At 54.1% G+C, this 18,580-nt stretch overlaps 1 protein-coding gene across 4 annotated transcripts in view; it reads left to right on the top strand.

Moving 5' to 3' along the window:
- The window catches only part of FOXP4 (forkhead box P4), a 56,270-nt gene that overhangs the window by 5,899 nt on the left and 31,791 nt on the right, over positions 1-18,580 (top strand). For all 4 annotated transcript variants that reach the window (XM_050326880.1, XM_050326879.1, XM_050326883.1 and 1 more), the window contains exon 2: positions 12,859-13,060. In XM_050326880.1, the coding sequence (XP_050182837.1) occupies positions 12,875-13,060 (186 nt within the window). In that variant the 5' untranslated portion in view covers positions 12,859-12,874. The remainder of the gene's footprint in view (positions 1-12,858; positions 13,061-18,580) is intronic.

Genomic DNA, 18,580 nt, shown 5'->3' on the forward strand with positions numbered 1-18,580 from the left:
CTGTGCTCTGGGTGCCATGCAGGGTGCTTGGCAGCTCTGAGGCTCAGGGAGATGCTGCTCCCATTTAAACAAACATGGATCCGTGGCCGGGATGGGCCGGGATGAGCCGCTCCCCCGGAGCAGGTGGTGATGAAACAACTTATTTCAACACACCTTTGCGAGGTTGCTGCAGAGCTGGGTTTATCCAGTGGGATTTAACTGCTCTGAGGCTGATAAAGGCACAGAACAGCAGTTCCCGGGAGCCTGGGCAGGACTGGCTGAGCATCCCATTGCCAGCTTCCCTTGGGATCTGTCAGCTCTGATCCCGAACCCTTCACCCCTTCACTTGCTTTTTCCAAGCCTTGGTATATTCCACAAACTGTAGATTTTAGGTGAGTGATTTTCATTTTGCTTGCTTATTGTGAGTCCATGTGTTGGAGGAGCCACCCAGGGTGAGGGGACAACTTGTGGCAGGAAATACCTGGCAGAGATGAAGTTTCTTGTTGATCAGCGGGAGCTTTTGGCTGAACTGGACCAGGGTCAGGGTGGAATTTTGGGCACTTTGTAGTGGAGAGGAAGAAGTGCTCTCCTGTGACCTGGGGTGTTGTGGTCCCTCTGGGTGCCGCCTGTCAGGCTTTGTCCCTGCAACCACCGTGTCCCAGCTGGGAGAGAGGCAGGAGGAGGTGCTGAGGAGCTCTGTGCCACCAGGAGGGTGTTCCAGTGGGTCACCATCACCCAGCAGGTTGGTCCTTCCTCTGGAGTCCAGGGTGTCCCAGCTGATCCTTCTGGGATACTGCCAGACCTGACAACAGGAGGGAAATTCCCTGGAGCTTGGGGTAACTCGGGTCTGGAATAGAAATACGGGCCTATTAAGAAATGGAAGAAGAAGAAGAGAAAATAAAGGCGTGGGGAGAAGTGTCCCATAACTTTTGTGGCAGGAAATGTGCATTTTGGAAATGTATTGTGCCAGGCAGAGCTGGGATGTGGTTTGTTTTGTGGGCAGGGGAGGGTCTCCCCCTCCCCATCTCCTGCTGCTGTGCCCTGTGCTCGGCTCCAGCTCTGCCAGAGCAGGGTTTGGGGAGCCAGGCTGCCACACATATTCTCTGTTAATAAATTAAACCCTGAAAATCGACAGGATTTCTCATTTGGAAAACAAAAGAGGCCCTTGTCACCTGCTGAGGGGGTAAATCTGTGGCTGGGGGAGAAGGAGGAGGGCATCCCATTGCTCCCAGTTTGTCTCAGCCTCTCAGCACCTGCAGTTGGGTCCCATTCCCATCCCTGCAGCCCGTCTCCAGCATGGGGGTTGGTGGGTTTGTAGGGTGCTGCTTGCACCCCATGCAGAGGTGAAGGAAGGGAACAGGCAGGCTTTGCATGGGACCTGATCCTGATGGGGTCAGAGTTGTCCTGGTTTCCACAGGAGCCCCTAATGGATGGGGATAGAGCCTACGGAGGCATCTGTATGGTCTTGGGGAAGCCCTCCCGAATTTTAGGTGTGTTGTGCATGTTGGGGAGGGGACATGCCCAGTCAGTGCACTCCTGAGAGAAACAGGTTAAGGAAAATATCCTAAAATCCATGCTGTGCTGGGTGGGGTGTGAGTGTGCCAGACAAACCCTGGGAAGGGGTTCCTGGCCGAGCTCCGCTCCCGTGGCGTGACACGGGGTTCCTTTCATCCCTCCTTTGCTGTAGTGACAGGGGAAGATTTGTGCTGAAGTTTGGGTCTGCTCCTGCTCCGGGGCTGTGGGGTCCAGCTCCACTCCTTTCCGCAGGATGGATCCCAGGGCCAGGCTCTGCCTGCCCTGAAGGATGCTCGGGACCCTCTGGATGTGGTGGCAGCTCAGTGGTCAGCACGGCTCTGTTCGGGTTATTCACACTTCTCCTTTTAACCCAGGTTTTTATTTATACCCAGCGTGGCCTGTTCCGAAATCCCTTGAAGTCTTTCCCTTGATGCTGGTGGGCTCGAGCCCTGAACAAATGCCTTTTTCTCTGGAAGCGGAGCCGCAGCTCCAAAACTGGGTCAGACTTTGGAGCTGTTGGAGCAGCCCCGTCCATGGATCAAACAGCACCTCGTTCCTGTTCCACGCAGGAGTTATCCCAGTGCCGGCACCGCGGGCTGTGGCTGGGCAGGAGCAGCCGGAGCGATTCCCTGGGTTATGGAGCTGCTCCCTGATGATGAGTCTGGTGCACTTAGGAATGCAATGGGATGGAGTTTACCAGGTGAAGGGGTCGTTTGGGGGTTGTTGCTGGCTTTGGGGAAGGTTGGTGCTGTCTGGTCCCTCGTGTCCCTGCCGTGCCGGAGCAGCGGATGCTGCGGTGGGAGCATCGGTGCTGCTGAATTTCCAGCTGTAGATTTGGGATGACGCAGGAGGAGACAGTGGCTGTGCCCCTTTTTCTGGAAAAGGTACAGAGGGACAGACCCCTGTCCCCTGCCCTCAGAGGGATGAGCATCTGCTTCCATTGCAGGGTTGGTCCTTTCTGACCATGGTGGAGATCTCCACTGGTCCTTGCTGTTACGAATACTCTGGGAATCACTCTGGGAACAAGCACAAGTTGCTGGTTTTAGAGGGAGGTCTTAAGTAATAGTTGGTGATTGAAAGCTCCTGGCAGTGGGCAGGAGCTGTGGACTGTGTTGGGGCCGGAGTGGACAGGTGCTGGCAGAGGTTGGTTGTGTCCCTGGGGGACTTGGTGATCCAAACTGTGTCCTCTTCCTGTCTTGCCTGATGCTGTATCCTGGTGTTGTTGCCTTCCCTCACTATGATGTGATGATTTCTGGTCCAGGGAGGATGAGGGATGTCCCCTGGGTCTGTGCCCTGCCTGGGGTGGCTGGTGACAGCCCCCATGTCACTGTGTCCTATGGCAGATGATCCGAACCCTCGCTGCCCGCCCAGGGCCGTGTGCTTTGGGGACAGGGGCTGTGTGTGATGTGACCTGGTTGTGGAGCAGCAGTGCTGCAGGGAGCTGGGAGCTGTGGGGCAGCTGCCAAGGGCAAGGCTTCCTGTGGGCACCCAGCCCAAGGTGGGCACTCTCATCTGTGACCCCCAGCGAGAGCCCTGGGCTGGGGGTTTCGGGGTTCCCCCTAAAGAGAGCAGTTTGTGCCTTGCTGTGCTTCCCATCGGCCGGGAGGGAGTCCTGTCTGGTCCAGGGGACACTGTGGGAGCCAGGGGGGCACCGGGTACCTCAAGCCCTTTTCAACCCCAGCACCCAGAGGTGCTTGCAGGACCCCTGGACTGGGCAGCCAGGAGCTGGGGTGAGGTGTGGGGCGTTACAGCAGTTGGGGAATCATTGACTAACGTTTTAAAGGCTGAAGGTTGTTTTTGGGAGGCGTGGAGGGAACACAGTTAATGTAATAACCCCCTGGATCTGCACACTGCTGTCTGTCCCACGGCTTCCATGGCTGCTGAGCCTGGAGAATCAGCAACCACCTGGATGCTGCTCCTGGGGCCGTGGCCGGTTCCTGAAGCTGGGCTTGTTTGGGTTCTCGCTGTTCCTGGGATGAGCAGGGATTCGGGAGGTGCACAGCACCTCAAGTCATTTCATCCACAGCTCTGTCCCAAACACAGCAGGGATCTGCTGCCTGGATTCGGGAAGGTGCTGTGTCCTGATGTGCTGTCTGGTACGGGCTGAGCTGTGGGGACACACAGGGCTCGGGAGTCTGGATGGATTGGCATAACCTGGCAGTGCTGAGGGTGATACTGGAGCGATGCCATGGGACCAGATCACTTCCCATGAACGTGGCTCATCCAGGTGACACAGAGAAGGAACACGGGGCACCCTGGTGACCTTTTGACTTCAGCACAGGGTCTGTGTGGGGAAACACTTCCCACAGCCGGAGGGATGCTCCACTGAGCCTGGCTCTCTTCTGAGCATCCCAAATGTTAAATGCACCTTCCCACTCCCCTCTGTGGGCAGTGTGGCCCCATGGCCACCCAGCACCGTTCCTGGTGCAGGATCCCAGCACAGCCCCTGCCGAATCCGCTGCTTCCCAGCTTTAAAGAAAGCACTGGAGAAATCTCTGGTGCTATTCCTGTGCCAGCTCCGGGCTGAGCAGTCGGGAGCTGTGCTCGTCTGCGGGGCTGGGTTTGCTCTTAGAGGGTGCCAGGTGCCCAGGGAGACCAGGAGATGTTGAATTTGTGCATGGAGGAGCTGAAATAAAATCAGGGAAGTTGTTTGGGAGTGCGGAGCCAGGCTCTGGCAGGGCTGTGAGATGGAGCCGGCCTCGGGTCACGCTGCCTCTGATTGGGATGCAAAAAAAAAAAGGACTTCAGACCAGGAGTTTGAAAATGCCCAAGGATAGTTCTCCCCCGCCCTGCCTTTCTCTTCTCCCTCCTCGTGAGCAGCTTAATTTCTGGATGGAAAACAGGCCTCTTCCTGCATAGGAATGGGACTTGCAGTGGAAAGCACCGGCGTGCAGCAGGGAGCGCATTAACCAGAGCGTTTTCTGGATGAATTTCTGCACAAACATGACGGAGTCTGGGAAAACTTGTGGCATCTGAGTTCCTCCCTTGTGCTCAGTGGGCACCGTGGCTGTTTTTTCCTTCCCTCTGGATTATTTGAAGGCCAGAAGAGACTTTTAGCAATCTCCAGTCTGACTTCACACAACTGTGCTGGGAAGTTTCGCTGGGTTATGACATGGGAACTCCAGTCCCAGCGCTGGGTCTCTCATGGGGATGGCCCTGCCATTGCTCCTCGTCCTGCTCCAGTGTGTCCCTCACCTGCTCCAGGTCATCTTCTTCTTACCTGGCTCTTTCCTTGCCCTTTGCAGCCTCTCCCGAGGGGATGGGCCTAGGGCAGCTCCTGCAGTTTGGAGTTAATTTTGGTGTAAGATCTTCCCCCGCACTCCCCCTTGCTGAGGGGGGGGACGTCCCAGGGGTGCTGGGTGCTGCTCTTGTGCTGCCGCACACCTTTCTCCCAGGGAAGTTGGGATGCTCTCCCGTGGCCCTGCTCTTTCTCAGCTTGCAATGTCCTTCCTTCCTCTATCCAGGAGGAACAGCTCTCCTGTCCCTGGGGTTCCCCAGGCTCTGGTAGGCGGGTGCCTCCACGGGGACACCCGTGAGTGTGGGACCATCCAGGCTGGCTGCGCGCAGGAGGCACAGAGGTGATTTTGGAGGGGTGTGGAGTGTTCCGTGTGCTCGGGGGGGGCTGAGGGCTCTGGCACCAGTGGGATGCTGCAGCGGGAATGCAGGGTGGGATGTAAACCAGGGGTGTGCATCCCTGCTGCGTCTGTGGCTGGTGGGGTAAGAAACAGTGTGAGCCGGGCACTGGGCGCGTGGGCAGAGGCTTGAACGGAGTTGGGATTTCTGGGGAGAAACCTTTGGAAAATTCATTTGGGAGGATGGCTGCGTTGGTTGCATCTGCATCCCATCACACACCAGCGATGGGAGCCGCTGCTAATTGTTTTAATAGGATTTGGGGGGTCATTGTGCTGCAAACCTTGTCCCATGCAGAGGTGCAGAGCGGCTCTTGACCGCGAGCTGTGCGTGGTGGGAATCGCACCTTCTTCATCCTGTGTTGGTTTTCTTTTTCCCTGGGAGTTTGGAGGGCTTTTTTTGTTCCCTGTGATTTTTTTTTTTTGTCTCCCCCACCCTCTTCATTATCATTTTTGTTAATTAGATTGTGCTGGGGAACGGTCTCTATTCAAAAGAAGAACCTCCGAGATGGGTTTTTACAAGTGCGTCTGCGTTTCGGGGTGGGAGAGGGGGAGAGCAAAGATGCTTGAAAGAAATAATTTTTAAAATAATTTCTTCATAAAGCTCTTTAAAAAGAGAACCCCAGGCCCCCTTCCCCCACCACGGCCACCTCCCCTCGCCCCCCCTAATTAAACGATTTGAATTTCCACGTTAACCGCTTGGTGCTTCCTCGGCGCCTCAGATGATTAGAAAGGGATATTCATTTATGCCTTTTAAACGCCGCCCCGATTAAAATCAGAGAGATTTTTTCCTTCATCAAAATCTAACATCCTTGAAAAATTAATTTGATGCCTCTTGTTATCAATTAATTGAATCTCGTTGGGAGAGAGGCTCGTGCGGCGGGTGGTTGGAGCTGGCCCTTCTGTTCTTAGTTGCTTTCCCCCCTCTCTGCTCCCTCTGCTGCTTCCAAACACTGTGACATTATAAAACTCTGCCTTTTTTTTTTTTTTTAAATATATTATTTTTAGTCATCTCATAAAATAAAATAAATGAATAAAACTTGGTCTCTCTCTCCACCCTCCTCCCCCATTTCCTTGAGTTCCTCTCGTATGAAAGACCCTTTTTTTCCCTTCTTTTCTCTCATCCCTCTTTCCTATAACTTCCGAGGAAGGGGGAGAGAAAGAAAAGTTGGGGCTTTAGCAATTTCTCAGCGTAGCAAAGCGACCAGGGTCCGTCTTTCTTCCTTTCTTTAACGGGGGATATTGGATATTTCATTTGAATCTCCTTTTTTTCAATTAAAAGTGCCCGGCTCCTTCTCTTGCAGCCGCTCTATTCTCCTCCTCTGGCTCAGCAGCCGGAGAAGCGATTTTCCTTTCTTTAATATTTCAGCTCTTCCCCCGAGACGGGCTGCCTGCCTTATTTTTTTTTTTTTTTAATAGACTTTTTCTCCTTCTATTAAACTTTTCCAATCTTCATCCCTTTATTTTTTTTCCCTTCCCACCTCTTTAAAAAAAAAAGAAAAAAGAGAAAAAAAAAACACACCAAAAAAACAGAGAAAGAGGAAAAGTTATAAACCGTGAAGAACTGGGTCATTCAGGAAGTTATTATTGAAATAACTTAAAAATTAGGAGTTCGCTTCATTTTCACTCTCCTTGGAGTGATTGTCTCTGGTTACTGCTGGATTCAGACCCTTCCCTGGTGGCTCCGTTGTTTGTGTCCTGTTGGGAATTTGGGGTTGAAGGTTTTGGGGGAGTTTGGGGATAACTTGAGTGAGATCCGAGAGGTGTTTTGGTTTTCTCCAGAGGACAGATCTGTGCCAGACGCTGGTTGATTCCTGCTGGGAGGGGGATGTAGGTGGGAGTGTCCCATCCATGGACTCCTCATGGCTGGTAGGGGGATGTGTCCAGTGCCCTGGGCAAGGGGTGATTTGGTGCCAGGACCCCAACTGGGGACATTCCCTGTGCCATGAGGGGTTTTGTGCTGAGCTACATCTGGGATCCTACAGGTGAGAGAAGCCATTGCCTCTTCCAGCCCTTCCTGTCCTCACTGAGGGGATACTTCTTCTTCTCCTGGGAGGGTCACCAAGGATTTTAGGGATGCTCTGCAGAGGTAACCCTGCTTCCATTGGCACAGAGGGTCATGTCTGCATTTTGGGATGTTTTTCCTTTGAATTCCCATTTGGAACATGCTGGGACACGGGAAGCAGACCTGCATCCTGACCTGATGGGACACGGGAAGCAGACCTGCATCCCGACCTGATGGGACACGGGAAGCAGACCTGCATCCCAGCCTGATGGGACACGGGAAGCAGACCTGCATCCTGACCCACCAGGATGCTCCAGCACCGCAGAGGTGATCCATGGTGGGTGCAGACCACCGGCACCCACCGAGGGGCTGCCCCGCCCGGGGTCCCCTGGGCCCCCACGTGTGGCTCCGGAGCATCGAGGTGGGAGCCCCCGTGCTCCACGTCACTATTTAATTAGACGTCCCTGATTAACAAAACTTGGCGTTCGGCTTCCTCCTGCCCTCATCTTTCCTGGCTCCGAATCAATGGCTTTGATATGCTAATTAGGGAGTAATTTAATTTCAAAAGGCCGCAATTAACAAGGGTGTTGTGGACATGCTGTAGTTAAGCGGCGTAATCTAATTTGCATTAGTAACAAGCAGGGACTAATTAGAAGCTTAATTAGACACTTAGACGGCTCTTGTGTTTACTTTCTTAATGAGATGGAGTGGGGCTCTTTTTTTTTAATCTTTTCAAGAGCACAGCGAGGGAAGCCGGGATGGAGCAGGATGGAGCAGTGGCCCCGGTGCCTGGCACGTGCCCAGGGAAGCCAGGATGGAGCAGCAGCCCCGGTGCCTGGCACCAGCCTGGCTGTGTTCAGGCTGGTCCCACGTCCACTCTGGGAGGGATTCGATATTCCTTGAAGCTTGGCAGGGACTGGGAGAGGGGCCAACCAGCCACTGGTGTCTGCAGGAATGCCCTGCAGATGGGATGGCTCTCTGGGATGGGCACTGGGATCTCCCGTGGGGTTGGCTGTGGTTAGGGTGTCTGGTGTGAGCTCTGGAGAGCAAAGGATGCTCCGAGAGTGGCATGGTTTGGAGAGGCAGGTGGGGCAGTGCCATGTCCCACTCACAAGCACAGTCCCAGGACTTCTCTGCTGGAGGGGCTTGTGCTTCCAGCTGATCTGACCCCCCTTCCTGGGGAGAGGAATCTCACTGGGGTCGTTCTTGCTTGGTTTCTGTGGAGCAGCAAACGCTCTCCACTGCCTGACAGTGATCCTGTGAGCGTGGCTGGGGTGTGATGGCACCGAGGCAGGTGAGGAGAGCTGGGGGGTGAAGGTGAGCGCCAGAGGTTGGCTCTTCCCAAAGAAGTTTGCTGGGAGCAAGATGAAAGTGGGAGATGAAAGTGCCCAGAGGTGAGATCCCATTAAAGCAGTGCCTGGGCTTAGCCAGTCCCTGGTTCCTTAAATATCTTCTAATTTACAGTAATGCTCTAGATTCATCTCAGCTCCCCCAGACTTTTATTTTAATCCCCTTTCCACATTTCCATGTGTTTATGTGTTAATTAAAGGGTAAAAAGCCACTCTCGGAGCAATCCCGGCTGCTGCTTCTCCTCCAGCCGAAGCCTTTTAAGATTAGCAGCCGCTTCCTAAAGCCAGAGCAGGACGGGCAGGCTGCTCAACTTTCCATAGCTCGGAGCAGATCCCGTGCCTGGGATCCAGCCTCCCCGAGTCCTCTTCTCCCAGCTGTACAGAGCAGCATCCCACGGACTTCCAAGAGCTTTGGGGGGGATTTGCTGGGTCCTTTGCTCCTCCAGCATCTGCTGGTACCTGTGGGAGCAGCTGCTGGAGGGAGGACCCTCACTGTGCAGCCTCAGCTCCCCTCCACGTCCTGGACAGGCTGGAGCTGGAAGGAAGGGTCTGGAAAATGCTCGTTGGGGCCGGGATGTGGTGGGAAGGGCAGAAATAGCCTCTGGAGCCACAGTCCTGTGCTGTGTGTCAGCGTGCGGTGTCAACTGTGCTGTCCCGTGCTGGTTCATCAGCAGGGCCTTGCTGAGCTCCTGGAGATGTGGGAGCATTTTCCCACTGGTGTTTCCCACCATTCTTCCTTATCCCTCCTTGGGTGATGGTTTTGAGCTCTTTGAGTTTGGATCTGGGGAAACTGAGGCCGAGGGGCTCCCACAGTGGTTGGGGGCAGGGACTCGAGGACAGGGGCAGCGGGGAGGAGGTGCCTGTGGCACTGGTCCCTCTGGCAGCCTGTGAAGGGCAGCCCAAAGTTACGGAGCCCCTGAGGATCGTGGTATCGAGGATAATTAAAAATAGGGAAAGCTGCTAAAATAGGTGTTGAGGCAATTGCTTCTGAGGAGCTCGTGGTGGGGCTGTGCCTGTTCCTGCGGGTCCCGGGGGCCGAGAGGTGCCATTTAATTTTCACGTCCGTGGCACAGAATCAGGTGGAGAAGTGGCATCGCTTTGGGTGGGTCTGGACGCCCCAAAATTCCTTGGGAGCTTTTGGGGAGAAATCACTGTAAATGCTTCATCTGCTGTTCCTGCTCCTGAAGATCCCATGTCCTTCAGTGCAATTGTTTGTTCCTAGTCTGTCCATCTGTGTCCATCCTTCCCTTTCCCCCAGTGCTCCAGAAGGCTCCGTGGCCGTGCCCGGCTCTAGGCATGGCACACACGTGGTGCTCCCACGGGAAGCGTGGCACACGCATGTCGGCTGCATGCGGTGGGAGCCGTGTCCAATGGCAGCTGATCTGCCCCCCTCCCTCGCAGGGAAGCTCCAGGCATCCATCAGCCTGTTAATTGCGCTAATTAGAGAGTGTGGAGGTGTTAATTGGAAAACCCCGGGATCGTGCCTGTTTGCGGGAGGGATGGATGTCAATAAAGCGGGATTGATGACTCGGCGTGGCACGTGCACCGTGCGGGTTAGCGGCAAGTCAGGGGATGTCAAGGAAATGTTACTGCTCAGACGAAGCAATTGTTAATTAAAAGCAAGGGTAATTAAAACACCCTCGTTGCCATATGGTCCCGCTAAAGGCAGGGGGATTCGTTGCTCCGTTTGTAATTCTCCGTTTCCTTTTCTTTGTCCTACGGAAGGTGCGTGGTTGAGTAAAAGGGAAAAAAAAAAGGCAGAGCGGTGGTTCAGCGAGGAGATTTTGAGTCTGAAATGGTAATTAATGGTAATTAATGATCCATTGGCTCAGCTTCTGTTGCTGTTGCCATTGGAGGGGGCTCCTCCCTCCCTCCCCTTTTAACTAAACCCACCCTTTCCCACTTTATCCGGGTGTTGCATCTTCCCACTGACTGTCTGGACATGGTCCCTGCCTTTCTGCCTGGGGGAAGGTCTGATCCTGATTAGACCCTCTGGATACCAGCGTATGGAGAATCCCTGAAATACTGGCTGTGTTTGAACTGAAATAGATGAGAAGCAGGAGCTGGGATGCTGTGGATCCCCCTGGCTGCGTGCAGGGATGCACGTGTGCTCGGCATCGCAGCCGCTCGCGAGGCTGAGGTTCGCTCTTCCCAGCGTAGCCTCAGTCGTCCCAGATCAGTCCTGGCTGGAAAAGTGCTTGTTCCTAATTTAAATCCACTTTATAACGTTGCAGACACTGGCTTCATTTTTTTTTTCTTTAAGGTTTTGTAAAACTTTTATAGGAATGGAAATATTTTCATTATTATTATTATTATGACTTTCTTTTATGACTTCCCTTGCAGCGTTGGGATCCCAGACGCTCCAGCGTCCCGTAGGGTTTGTGAACGGGAAGTCGAGTTTTACTAGACTTGGAGAGGGAACCCAACTGGCCCGGTGTCCCCGGCTCCGGGAATCACCCAGGCTGCGGGAATCTGCTCCAGCATCCCGCCTCTGGCAGGGCCAGGGCCGCCGGAACGAGCCCACAGCTCCTCCACCAGAAGAGATTTCCTCCTAATTCCCAATAGTTAAGCTTCAGTTTATGCCCGAAGCCAGGAAAGTTTTATATCCTTTCCAAAAACCTTTTTTTTTTTTTTTTTTCCCTTTTTTAATACTTCCTGTTGTAACTCTGGATATTCTTGTTCTCCGTATAAAAGTCAAATCCCTGCTTGAGTCCCGATGAGTTTCTGGCCGCGGTGATGCCGTGTGACTGCCGGACATGGGCAGAGCCCGGCACTCCCTGCCGTGCCTGGTCAAAACACGGAGCAGGCAGTGGATTTCAGAAGGAAAATGGGAACAGGAACAGCAATAATTTAGTATTTCTGTGGGTATTTGTTGCAATCGAAAGGGAGGAAGGAACAAATGTAGCTTTTAAGGCAAAAAGTGTTTCTTTCTTCTAGATTTTTACTCCTAACGCAGCGTCCTGTGAGCACCTCGTCCTTTCTTGAACCCTGGGAAGCTGCTCCAGCCATGCCATGCTCTCATCCCTTCTCCTGTGCTTCAACCAAACCCAAATCCCAGTAATCCCGTTAACCTTGAACTGTCCCACAGCTACTGGTGTGTCACCCTGTGTGGATTCGGGAGCACTGGGACAGTGGGAGGGAACCAGCAGCTCCCCATGGGAATTAATGTCAGTCATATACCCTGCGGAAATGACTTTTGAAATGCATATAATCTCAAACATGCAAATGAGCAGCTCGCTGCACCCTGTTTAATATGAATGATCAGCCCTGAATAGCGATTATTACACGCCACATTTCAGCAATTATGTTGTTCGTGGTTTGTCTCTCCGGCTTTTGGGGCGGGGGGGAGGAAATGGGGAAAAAAAAGAGGGGGGGGGAAAAAAGGGAGAGGCAGTGTTGCTTCTCCTTGTCCTCTTTATTCCCCTCCTGTTTCAAACTCTGCGAGCGGCGCTGATCCCGCGCCGGCACCTGCCGGTGGGGATGGGGACGGATGGGATGAGATAAAACTGTCCTCTGCTTTTCCACAGAGGAAAGTGTGCTGGAAGGAGGGGGAGAGACCCTCACTCCGGGGGGGTTCCTGTGCCCCTGATCACTGTGTGTGTGTCAGGGCTGGATGTGGCCCCAGGGGCTCGGTGGATGCTGTCGCAGGGGCAGCAGTCGATGTTGGATGCGATGGTTCTGTTTCCTCCAGTGCCAGCCCAGATCCAGGAGTTTCTCCCAGAAAAGGGGACTCTCAGGTTCACAGCCAACAACCTGCCCAGTAATCCAAGCCAACTGAGCAAAGGCTGGGAGGAAGGGAGGATTTTCCACTTGATGTGTCGCTGTGTTCTCGTTGCCGCGTCCCAGCTCTGCCGAAACTTCGGGGTTTCCTCAGCCTGCCAGCAAACCTTCTGCTGGGTGGTTTTTCCTGCCAGGTGGTTTTTCCTGCTGGGAAGTGCTGGTTTGCTTGGAGCTAAAGCACTTCGAGGAAGTGTTTCGAGATCCATGGCACAGGCTCCTTGCACTCCGTGTGCAGCCTCGCTGGGACTCCAGCTGTGCTGTCTCCAGCATCTCAAAGGGAAATATTTTGGGATTCGATGAAAATACCCGGATTCCTGGGGCTTTATGTCTTGCATCAGGCTCAGAGAAAGCTGGAATCATGGGTTTTCCTGAGGAACGAGTTGCACTTGCCTTGCCCAGGGATGTGCAGGGCCGACAGAGTGTCTGTGGCAGCTCGTGCACGTTTATTTTTTGGGGTAAATCGAACGCAGCTAAAACTGGACAGGGTTTGGCATCCCACCCTTGCAGGATGTCAGGGATCAGGGACAGGGCAGGCGGAATGGGGATGCCAGCCAGGGATCCCGGACTCCGTTCTCAGCCTCTGCTCTCTCCTCCTCCTCAGGTCCTGCTAGCGAGTCATGATGGTTGAATCTGCCTCGGAGACGATACGTTCCACCCCCTCCGCCCAGAACGGGGTGAGCAGCCTCAGCCAGCAGCCCGATGGCGGCGGGGGCGGCGCGGGGGGCGGCGGGCGCGACGGAGCCACCGGCGAGGCCAACGGAGAGATGAGCCCCGTGGAGCTCCTGCACTTCCAGCAGCAGCAGGTAGGACGGACACCCCCATTCCTTCCTGCCAGCCTTACACGAGGCAACGCAGATCTGGGTCTTTCCGGGATGTGGTTTGGGGGCAGCACTTGGTTTTACCCCTCCTTGTCCCGGGAGTTCTGCCAGGCTCGGTCATCCCTGTTGGGGCTGCAGGTGCTGCCCCAAAAACAGGTGCCTGTCCTTGGGGTGCACATCCCTCGGGAGATGGAGCCCATCTATCCGTGGGGTACCTGGTGCCCCAGACATGGCTCTGTTTTGAGGGGGGAGGTCCTGCCTGCTCTGTCCCCCATTGGTCTGGGAAAGAGGTGAGGAAGAGGAGGAATGTGAGGCCAAAGGTCTTGGCTGTAACACAAGAGCAGGTGTTCTCCAAGTCTGTATTTGGTTGTCCAGGTGGGTGAGCGGAGCTGGTCCCCCACTCCTTGGGGCTCCTGGTGCCTTCAGCTGAGGAATTAACCTCACACACATGGCTGAGAACACATGTGACCGTGACATGTGTGTGCAGCAGCTCTGTCCTTGGGCACACGTGTGTGCCCCTCGGGGAGCCCTTGGCACACGTGTCCCCTCAGGCAGCCGTGGGGAGGGGGGCCGTGCCTGCAGGTTACCTTTCAAAACAAACTTTGGCAAAAACATAAATTTTCCTCCTCGGCTACTAAATAAGGCAATGATCCCTGCCTCGTACGGAGATCGCCTCCCTGAGCCATAAATTCCAGCGTGAAAGCTGTAAAAAATTGCTGTGTCTGATACTTTAGTAGTGAGTGCTGTAAATCCATTACCTGGATAACAGCCGTTTCGCACGCAGTTAAGCCCCTGTTCCCCGGATCCGAGGGGTAATCATGCGTGTAATGCTGCTGCCAGTGCCCGCCGAGGAGCCGCCCGCGCTCCCCTCCCCGAATTCCCTCCCCGAATTCCGCCGCGCGGCACCCAGCGCGGGGGAAGGGGGGGAACAGGAGACCCGTGATCCCACACAGCCAAAACGATGCAAACCGTGGGTGTGAAACAGGGCATCTCCTCCAGAAAATCAGCATGAAAGAGGCTTTTCCGAAGCAGAGCGCTGTGCTGTTGGCTCGTCCCTGCGGATGCTCCCTGGGCTCGCCCGGTGAATCCCGCCCTGCCCAAAGCACGGCCAGTGTTTAATGTCACCCTTTTGCGTTTCTTCTCTCGGGTTCCTGGTGCGATTACCCTGGGAAACTTGCTGGCACGTGGAATTGTTAAGGCAGAGGGTTTGGTAAACTTCCAAAGTCAAATGGCATCTGCAGTGCCAGCACCTTGGGAAAGGGGGAGGACCCATCCCCGGGACTATCAATCTTCCTGCTTCAGGGAGCAGGCTGAGCACCAGCTGGGGTCAGGAATAAATGTCCCCATATTGGGAGTTTTGGACAATTAGGTGCTTTATGAGGGCTTTGCACCGTCCTCGGGAGCATCCAGCGTTCGCCCCAGGTTCTCGGACCACTGGGCTATTCCCGACTGATCGCAAATCCATCCCGGCTCCCGAAATGCCGGCACTCAATCCTTATTCTTACTGAACTTTATGAAATCCCCGAGAAACGTTTGAAAGCCTGAAGGGGTGGGAAGCCACCACTCAGCCTGGGCTCGCAGGGCCACCAGTGGCCCAAGGCTCTGTGTCCCTAGGGATTTGTTTGGTGGATGCAGCTCCCGGGGCCTCGTGCCCTGCCCCCAGTTTGGTCTGGTTTGGACCTTTTCCAGTTCCTGTGGCCCCTCTGCTTTCACCCCCTTCAAAGGGTGAACACAGACAGCTCTTTGCAGGGACTTTTTGGGTTCAGACTCCTTCCTGAGGGTGCTGCTGGAGATGGGTGCCCTGGGTGGGATCTTGAGGGGAGGGGGGTGTGTTCTTGGGTACTCAGGGACCCTCGAGGCTGTTTTGTGGCTTCTGGGATGTCCCCAGAGCAAGAGGTTGTGGGTGTCTGGCAGCACCAGCCTGGTTTGCCAAGACAGGGGCTGCCAGCTCGGTACCAGCTCTGCTCCACCATGGAGCACAGTGTTCCATCACTGTCCTCATCCGTCTGTCCTTCCCGATCCATGTGCCTTCAGAGCGTCCCAGGGTCTGGAGTGTCTGAAGGGTGAGCAGGAGAGGAAGAGGGGCAGGTCTGAAGGGAGAGTGGGATGGGGTGGGGAAAGGGCATCCCCCTCCCCTCCCTCCCTCTCCACCAGCCGAGGGGCTGGCTCGGGTAAATCCCTGGATTTCAATGGTGGGATTGGGCTGAAAAGCCTGAATGGGGCGCGCCCGCTTTGTGCGGGGCTCGGCGGAGGGGAGAGGTCGGCCGGGGGCACGGGAGGGCCCGGCACCCCCCGCCGTTGCTGTGGGAACGTGGAGGGACCTCCGGCACTGCCGCGCTCCAGAGGGCCCCGCTGGCCCCTCCTGCCGTGCCAGGCCCCCCCGGAATTCCCGGCTGAGGAAGGCTGGGCAGGAAACGGGGGCAGTGGGGTGAGGGGGGAGCCACATCCCTGGGGTGGGAGCAGGAGGGGGGATCCTCTGGGTTGGGTATAGGGAGCGGTGGAGGGACAGGGGAGACCCAGGGTGCCATGGTTTGGGCTTCTCCTGAATTTCTGAAAGCAATCCCGGGTTTCCGACTCTTATCCTGGAGCTGGAGTTTAAATCCGTGGTGCACAGAGAGCCTGGGTCTTGGGGGTCGTCGCAGCTTTGGGGTGCAGGGGTGAAAAGCGTGGGAGGTGCCTGTGCAAGGATATCATGGGGAAAATCCCCGAGTCCGGCACCGCACGGGAGCTTCTTCCAACTTGCAGTCCATGGAAAAGGAGCCATCTGGAAAATCCAGCTGCTCCAGCGTTGTTTGGTGTTATTTTATTATGCAAAAAAATACATTAAAAAGTGCAGTTTATTGCAGACGGACGTCAAAGAAATGGGGAATAATAAACAAAAATAAGTCTTGCTTTTGAAAAGAAGCAAATGGGACCTTTTTGGGAGTTGAGGAAGGGTGTGGAGGGGGGAGGAGAGGCACTTTGCTGCCCTCAGAGAGATACCATTCCATAAAACATGTGATCACATCTCAAATATATTGTGTAATCCGCTATTATTAGGGTATTTAAGATAAAAACGAGGCTGGAGCACTTAAGTGAAACTCATCTCTCTATTCACTTCCCTGATTCATATTTCATATTTTACTGGGGACAAATGCAGGATCCTTTCTTTACTCTTTTTTTCCTCTTTTTTTCCGTGGAGTGGGATTTTCAGGAGCATGTTCCTTGTGTTCTTCATTAGTGGGGATGGGTTTAACCCCACGCCTGCGAGGTCTGAGGAGGCAAGAGCAGATTAATAAAGTGCAGGAGCATTAGAGCAGGGGAGCACAGCTGGGGCTGGGACACAGACATGGAGTTGGGTGTAAAAACTACTTTTTTTTTTTTTTTTTTTCATTTCCCTGTGAAGAATTGTGTCATTTTTGCTAGTTTGGATCTCTTGGAGCCATTTGGTTCTGGTTAAGCGAGGCCGGGCTGGGCTGGTGGAAGTGCTCCTCAATATGGCATCATTTACTGTTAATATCCAGCTAAAAATATCCGTGTGTGTTGTTTTAATGGCTCTAATTCTGGAATGTGACGATGTCATTTTTATGAGGTTAGTGTAAAAAATCTTCCTTTTTCTTTTTTTTACCATTTTTTCATCCCTTCCCAACTTCTTTCCACTCTCTGAAAGAATCGGATGGAAAAGGGAGGATACAAACTCTCTTACAGATCCTCTTTCCTTGCAGAATTCTCGCGTTACTGTCATTTTCAGGTGGTTTTTCACTCACTGGAGGGTAAAACCTCATGTAAAGCTTTGATCCAGGTAGAAGATCCCTCAGCTAATTTTGGGCAGCAGTTTCCATGGTGGTGACCCTGCTCCTGGCTCCGGCAGCTGGAGCGTCTGGGCACTGCTGGGTGGAATTAAAAACTCTGTCATCATAAAGTGAAATGCCTGGTAAATAAGGGAATTTAAGATATCCTGGGCAAGATTTTCCATTGTACTGTGATTTCTTTGGTTGGGTTTGTTTGGGTGGATTTTGTGTGGTTTTTTTTGCCAGGCAGGGGTGAGGGGTTAATCCAACGTTATCCAGGCTGTAGGGTGGGATCCTGGATGGGATGGGAGCTGCTGTCTCCTCAGCCTGGGCTTTTCCAGGGCTGGGATCAAGTGGGACTTGATGTTGTTCCCTGAGGAAGAAAGGGAAGTTTGTGGTGTTTGCCATGAGGAAGGCAGCTGAAATCTGCCCCTCCTGGTGTCTGGAGGATCCTCCATCATGTGCAGGAGTGAATTTATGGACCCTCACGGGCTGGAGCACAAGCCTGTGGGGGAAGAATTAAGGATTAATGCTAGCATGGTTTATTTATTGACCCCCTCCCCATCCCAGCTCACACCTTCCAGCATCTCCCTGCAATTCCTGGTGTGTTCTGTGTCCCCACAGAGCTGGAGGGAGTTGTGGGCCTTCCCCAGCCTGGGTCACCTTCCTCTTCCTCAGCCCTGGAATGTGCTGCTGCTGCTCTTGGGGAGGGCAAAGCCAAACCACACCAACTCTGGATGTGCCTGAGACATTACAAACTTTTTATGGGATAATTTGCTGATCAAAGGGAGCCATCCAGGAGCTGACACAACCCATTCGTTCCCAATTACGAGGAACGTGCTAATGACTCCTGGATGACACCCTGCAGCAGGAGATGGGCTTTTTTAAAAAAATCAGTTTTTCTCTGGCTCCCAGAGCCAGGAGGTGAAAACCCATCCACTCCCACGGGGGGACTCTTCCTTCTGCTTTCCCGTTTCCTCAGCCCCAAGGAGAGCCTGTGGATGATGCCTTCCCTGCTCATCCTTACGAAGAGGCTTTATCTCCCACATCTGGGCTGTTCCTGCCCTGTGAGGGCAACAAGTGCAGATAACCAGGGGCTCTGCATCCCAAAATTCCATCCTTGGTGCTCCACGTGCTTTGTGCAGCTGTGCAACAGGTTTTCATCCCTCGTTTGCAGGCTGAGCTCAGCTTAGGCTGGAGTGGGAGTCGCTGCCGGGCGGTGAGGAGGGAGGGAGGGGGCAGCTCTGGGGCACTGGTGGAGAGGCCCCTGTGTGCAATTGTAAGGCCATGTCATTTTTTTTCCTGTAAATCTTGTAATTTCGTGCTTCAGAGCACAACAAAGTGAGAGAGCCAGCAGGGAGTGAATTAAATTCCCCCCTGAGAGGCGGCGCAGTGGGGCCGAGCCGGGCGGGCGCTGGGGGCTCGGTGGCACCAGCCACTGTTTGGGCTTAGAAGAGAAATTCTGGGAGAAGTCCTGTGTGGCACTTTGTGCTGGAATTATGTCCCTTCTGGTTTTCCCCTCTTTGCTGTTTTTTCTGTCCCTGTTGCACTGATTTTTGCTGGTCTGGGGCAGGGACCTGCCTCTCCGGATCACCTCTGTGAGATGGCCCTTACAAACACCACAGGAATTCCGTGTGGTGTGCATGGAGAAACCAAATCCATGCAATCCTCTGTTAAAGGACACGTGGAAAAGCAGGCAAGCTCAGGCAGTTGTGCAGGGACACAGGGTGCAGCC

The sequence above is a fragment of the Myiozetetes cayanensis genome, unplaced genomic scaffold (assembly GCF_022539395.1).
Source record: "Myiozetetes cayanensis isolate MyiCay16 unplaced genomic scaffold, myiCay2020 scf32, whole genome shotgun sequence".
In the NCBI taxonomy this organism is placed as follows: domain Eukaryota; kingdom Metazoa; phylum Chordata; class Aves; order Passeriformes; family Tyrannidae; genus Myiozetetes; species Myiozetetes cayanensis.